We start from the raw sequence: 5,742 nt of genomic DNA, 5'->3' as shown, positions 1-5,742 counted from the left end.
TATGGGGACTATACACAAGAAAATGAACGTCTAAAAGACAAGGTTGCACACTACGAACAGGTTATTGATACATTAAATAAGAATACCGATGCAATGATATCCTGGCCGCAACAACAACAGCAACAGAACCAGCTTCGCCTTGTTGAAAAAGACAAGGAATGCGAGGGGAGACTTCATACATTAGAGGTGAAGCATAAACTAGATTTAGATAGAATCAGAATAGAACTTGAAGGTCAGCTAAAGGTAGAACTCTCCAAGAACCAAGCTTCGCTGGTAGAACTTCGAGCGTATAAACAGAGAGAGTTGGACTCCTGGAGATCTGAACATGATTCCGAAGTGCAGCGAATCCGTTCGGACTTTGAATGTGAGCGAAATGCACTGACCTCAGAGAATGAAAGGCTAAAGTTTAAAATGAATAAACTTATGTCAAACAAATCTCTCTTTGCAGACAAGCAGAAACCCAAAGAGAGGACAGCGGACGATTCGAGTTCTCAGGCTACGGAGATAGAAGAAGAGTTGGAAGAGAAACAGACAGTGGTGCCAACACAGTCCCAAGATGCACGGGTGGACGGTCGTTCACATGGCATGAATGATAGAAGTAGGGGAGAGATAAGGAATGGGAAGTACTACTCTACCCGGGAGCGGTCTTCTTCTATGAATAGGAATGGAAAGCAGCCTACAGGACACCTTGATGATGAGCAGAAGTGGCCGAAGCATGGGGGGACGCAGACAGATAGGAAATTTCCGATTGGTCCCAATTTCCAACAGCCTTGTCCGGATTACTCTGGATATACTTCCCCAGCGAGATGTCAACCTCCGTGGGAAGACCGTAGAAGTCAGCTGGGTGCTAATTTCAGCGAACAAGGCTACGAGCTGCAAGCTGGGAATCAGCGGTTCCAGCTTCTGCCATTGACTCCAAGCGCGGGCAAGGTGTCGTCCGAATCTTCAAAAAAACCAAAAGCGGAGCGGAAGGTGAAACCAAAGAAGGGTAACAAGAAGAAGAAGGAGGTATCGAGTGATGATGAAAGTGATGAGTCTTCATCGTCAGATGATTCTGATGTGTCTAGCGGAAGTTTTCGGAGAACTAACAAGGGACCACAACTACCAAAGCTGCCGATTTTTTCGGGTTCCGAAAAAGGAAAATGGGATGGTGTGCTATTTCAGTTCAAGCGAGCTGCAAAAAGGTACAAGTTGGACAAATATGAGAAGTTTGACCGGTTGATGGATTGCTTAGAGGACAAGGCCCTAAATTATGCAATTAAGGTCAAGGCGAACAGCTACCGGAAGTTGAAGAAGCTTCTGACTGAAAGGTTTGGAAAGGAAACTGAACCACGTGTTGCCCGAAGAGAGATCCACGCATGCCGGCAAAAAGAAGACGAGTCCATTGAAGAATACGCCCAACGGGTACTTACAACGACAATGGAAGGATTCCCACACGCGGATGATGCTTTTGTGAATGACATTGCCGTTGATGTTTTCTTAAGAGGCCTAAGAGAGAAGAGGGCTGCGGAGTTAGCTATGGAACAGTCTCCCAATGACATCTTTGAGGCTCAGCGGTACGTACGTCGCTCCTTAGACAACCAGAAATCCTTGTACGGAACTGCCAGACCCGCACGGCGTGTTTCATTTCTGGATGAGGATGATGATAGGACAACTCTTGGTGTTCGCAGTGTTAAGCTGGGTGAAGAATCGCGTTCATCAGTTAGGCAGAGCTCAGTTAAACAAGAACTTCCTGTTACACAACAGGCACCAGTACCGACAGCCGAGCTACTTCCGCAACTCACTGCTGCTCTAGGGGAATTTTTTACCAAGGGTACACCACAGATGCCTGGAGGGACGGTACCACCGTGGAATCAACAAGGCCAATTGTGGAACCAACCAAACCAACCTTGGGTACAACCGAGCCCACCCTGGGCTTCACAGAACCAGCCGTGGAACCAAACTTGGAGGCAACCGAGTCCGCCGTGGAATAATGCAAGTCAACCATGGGGTTATTCAGGACAACAGTGGCAGCAGCCGAATACTAAATGGAACACGTCAAATCAACCCTGGGATCAAATGAGACAGTCCCGCTCATCTTCACCGTCCGGTCGTTTCCAGCAGAACAGGAACCGATCGCCTAGCCCAAATCGCAATCGCTCGCCTTCACCTGGAAGAAGCAATTCCTGCTACAACTGTGGAAGGGATGGACATTTTGCCCGAGAATGTCCAGCTCCGCCTCGTCAACCACGGTGCTACCATTGCGGAGTGGAGGGACATTTGGTGAAGGATTGCCCATGTCTACGAATTGCAAGCCCCGGCACAAGAGAGGACGCGTTAAACGGTAACGGGCGAAACTGAGCGGTCAGGTTATCGCCCCGTTTGGAATTAGAGACCGCATAAATAATACACGATCAGAGTCGCCAAATTCCACTGGAATTTCCATGTACCCGAGCAAGGAGGAGTTCCTTAAGATGCCTGTAGAAGAGAAGCGGAATTTCTACAAATGCCGAGGAAATTATGTGGGTTTAGGGGACATCCCAACATGGTCTACATTGGCAGAAGAAGGGAAGTTTGACAAGACGAGTAAACGCAGGTACCAACCTAGTCCCAGTCTTAATGAGAAGGTTTCAGTTTGGCAAGGTGACATTACATGCCTGGAGGTGGATGCTGTCGTAAATGCAGCTAACGAATCTCTCTTAGGAGGTGGAGGAGTTGATGGGGCAATCCAATCAGCAGCGGGCCATCAACTTGTTGAGGAAACAGGGAAACTGGGTGGTTGCCACTGCGGACATGCCAAGATAACGGGAGGATACAAGCTACCTGCCTCCTATGTTATTCATACAGTCGGTCCAAAAGGCAAACATGAAGCTCAGCTAAGGAGTTGTTACTTCAGGTGTCTGGAGGTCATGAGAGCGAATGGGTTAAAAACACTCGCCTTTTCTTCCATCTCGACTGGATTATATGGGTACCCCAGTGAAGAGGCTGCAGAAGTTGCTTTGGAAGCGGTTAGAGGGTTTCTAGATCTACATGGAAACGAAATACAGCGGATTATCTTCTGTGTGTTTTCACAAGAGGATTAAAAGCTATATTCCAAGTTGTTACCACAATTCTTTCCGGTAGACGATGCTTCCTATACTCGGAGACTCGAGTTGACTGGGATGGATGTTACAGAGTCTAGCCTTAATTCCAGAGATGATGGGGTAGCAAACTCTACTTCTGAAGATGTCTCCACTGCAATGATGGAACCGACCGTTAGTAATGTACGCACTGTGGGTACTTCTCCTGACTCATCATGGATTCCAATTGCGTTGTGCCAAGATTCCTTCCAAGGAGCGTCCATGGTGTTGCCCTGCCAGCTGTTAGGGAAAGATGTCACAGCCCTTGTAGATCTGGGAGCGATGGTTACCGTGATAAGTAAAGATTTTTACGAGTCGCTACAGGAACCACCAACACTGAATGAGAAGGCTGAGCTGAGAGGAGCAGGAAATGATAAACCAATGGAAGCTCGAGTATGCAAGGGACAGTCCATCGTGATAGCGGGAGAGACATTCTCTCTGGACTTCTGCGTAGCTCCGATCAGGGACGACCTTTTGCTAGGATTTGATTTCTTGGAACGACATGGAGCCCTGGTGGACGTTAGGAACAGCAACATATGTCTCGAGGGAATCAAAATTGCTGCGTCCATTGTCAGAGGAAATCCAAGAAAAAGGGATGTAATAGTCAGAAACGGATGTGGAGCCAGAACCAAAGGAAAAGCCGGCTCCGATCAAGAAGAACCCAAGAGGGAAGGCCTTTGTTAATAATGTTCAAACTTCAAGGAAGATAAATGTACCGCCCAACTCCGTTACCTTCATCGAGGCACATGTTATCCATCCAGTCCACAAGAACACGTGCGTGGTTTTCCAACCCAAGAACAACATCGAAGGGCTCCGGTTTCCCTCAGTGCTAACTAAAAACAAGCCGAAATTTTCTGTAAATGTTATCAATCTCACAGATCGGAGTATCAACATACCAAAGGGAACTTTACTAGGGGACGTCTCGGAGGCTGATGAAATTATAGAGGATGACCCATATCTTGAACAGCTGTCGCCAGGGGGAAGTGATGGTGCTTCTATCAATCGAACAGAGTCGGTGCCTGGAGATAAACCAGAGGAAGAAACAACAGATTGGGATGAGACACTGCCGGAACATTTGAAGGGTTTATATCAACGTTCCTGTACCGAATTGACGCCACATCAGAAGCAGCAGGTGGGAAAACTCCTGTTTGATTTCCAAGACATTTTCTCAAAACATGATTTAGATATTGGATGTTTTGAAGAGATCGAACACTCAATCGATACGGGAGATCAGCGGCCAATTAAGCAGAGGATGCGGAAGACTCCGTTAGGATTTGAAAATGAGGAAGAAGGACATCTAACCAAACTTCTCGATCATGAGATTATCGCTCCGGCGAATTCAGCCTGGTCATCACCACCAGTCCTAGTGCGGAAACGGGATGGAAAAGTGAGATACTGCCTGGATTACAGAGTCCTCAACTCCTGCACCAAGAAAGACTCATTTCCAATTCCGTCTGTGGATTTGTGCCTGGATACATTAGCAGGAAGTGAGTTCTTTAGCACTCTAGACCTCGCTTCAGGATACTACAACCTCAAAGTTAAGAAGGAGGATAGACATAAGACAGCGTTTGGGACAAAGTTCGGTACGTTCGAACATATTCGTCTACCCTTCGGCCTTTGTAATGCACCGGCCACGTTTCAAAGAGCGATGGAGCTGATCCTGCGGGGTTTGACATGGAAGACAGTACTGGCCTACCTAGATGACATTATAGTTCTAGGAAAGACGTTTGAGGACCATATGACGAACCTCCGAGAAGTCTTTGCCCGCCTGAGGAAGTACAACGTCAAGCTTAAACCTAGCAAGTGTACGCTGTTCCAGCGAGAAGTCGATTTCCTGGGGAAGAACGTCAGCTCAGAGGGTGTCAAGATCAGCCCCAAGAAGATGGACGTGATTAGGTCTTGGCCGGTACCAAAGAGCGCGAAAGAGTTAGCCACGATAGTTGGGTACGCTAGCTATCATCGGAATTTCGTCCCCCACTTTGAAGAAAGAGTGCTCCCCTTCCGGAATCTGATTGCCGACAGCAAGAAGACGGGGGATTTCGGGTGGACCGAAGAGAAGCAACAGGCTTTCTAAGAGCTCAAGGAGATCCTTTCATCGGCACCCTGCTTGGCGTACCCTCTTCCACAAGGAAATTTTGTCCTTGATACAGATGCATCTAGCAACTCAATTGGAGCTGAACTCTCGCAGGTACAGGATGGGGTAGAGCGAACAGTGGCCTATGCTAGCAATGTACTGACAAAATAGCAGCGTAACTATTGTACAACCAGGAGAGAACTGTTGGCGGTAATAAAGTTTACCCGGCAGTTTAGGCATTATCTGATAGGCCGTCCTTTCATACTACGTACCGACCACAGTAGTTTGGCATGGCTGATGAGAATCAAGGAGCCGCAGGGACAGCTTGCTCGCTGGTTAGAAGAACTTCAGCAGTATAACATGACGATAGTTCACCGCTCTGGCCGATTGCACTCCAATGCTGATGCGTTGTCACGAATTCCAAGCGAACAGGAACCTTGTGATTGCTATCGAGCTGGTGTGGATCTTGAAAGCTTACCATGTGGAGGCTGTAGGTACTGCTCTAAGGCACATAAGGAATGGGATAGGTTCACCCAAGATGTGGATGATGTCGTTCCGTTAACTGTGAGG

General features: G+C 47.7%; 1 protein-coding gene across 1 annotated transcript; it reads left to right on the top strand.

Moving 5' to 3' along the window:
- Positions 1 to 2,423: 2,423 nt before the first annotated feature.
- LOC135497057 (macro domain-containing protein CT2219-like) lies at positions 2,424 to 3,062 on the top strand. The gene has a single exon (XM_064786728.1). The coding sequence runs from the start codon at positions 2,424 to 2,426 to the stop codon at positions 3,060 to 3,062; it is 639 nt and encodes a 212-aa protein (XP_064642798.1).
- Positions 3,063 to 5,742: the final 2,680 nt, after the last annotated feature.

Source organism: Lineus longissimus, chromosome 1 (assembly GCF_910592395.1).
Source record: "Lineus longissimus chromosome 1, tnLinLong1.2, whole genome shotgun sequence".
Classification (NCBI taxonomy): Eukaryota; Metazoa; Nemertea; class Pilidiophora; order Heteronemertea; family Lineidae; genus Lineus; species Lineus longissimus.
Note: the sequence above shows the minus strand (reverse complement) of the source record. Positions and strands in the feature narration are given on the sequence as shown.

Excerpts from the sequence above, each read along its gene's own strand:
- LOC135497057 (XM_064786728.1), top strand. The coding sequence starts at position 2,424 with ATGTACCCGAGCAAGGAGGAGTTCCTTAAGATGCCTGTAGAAGAGAAG.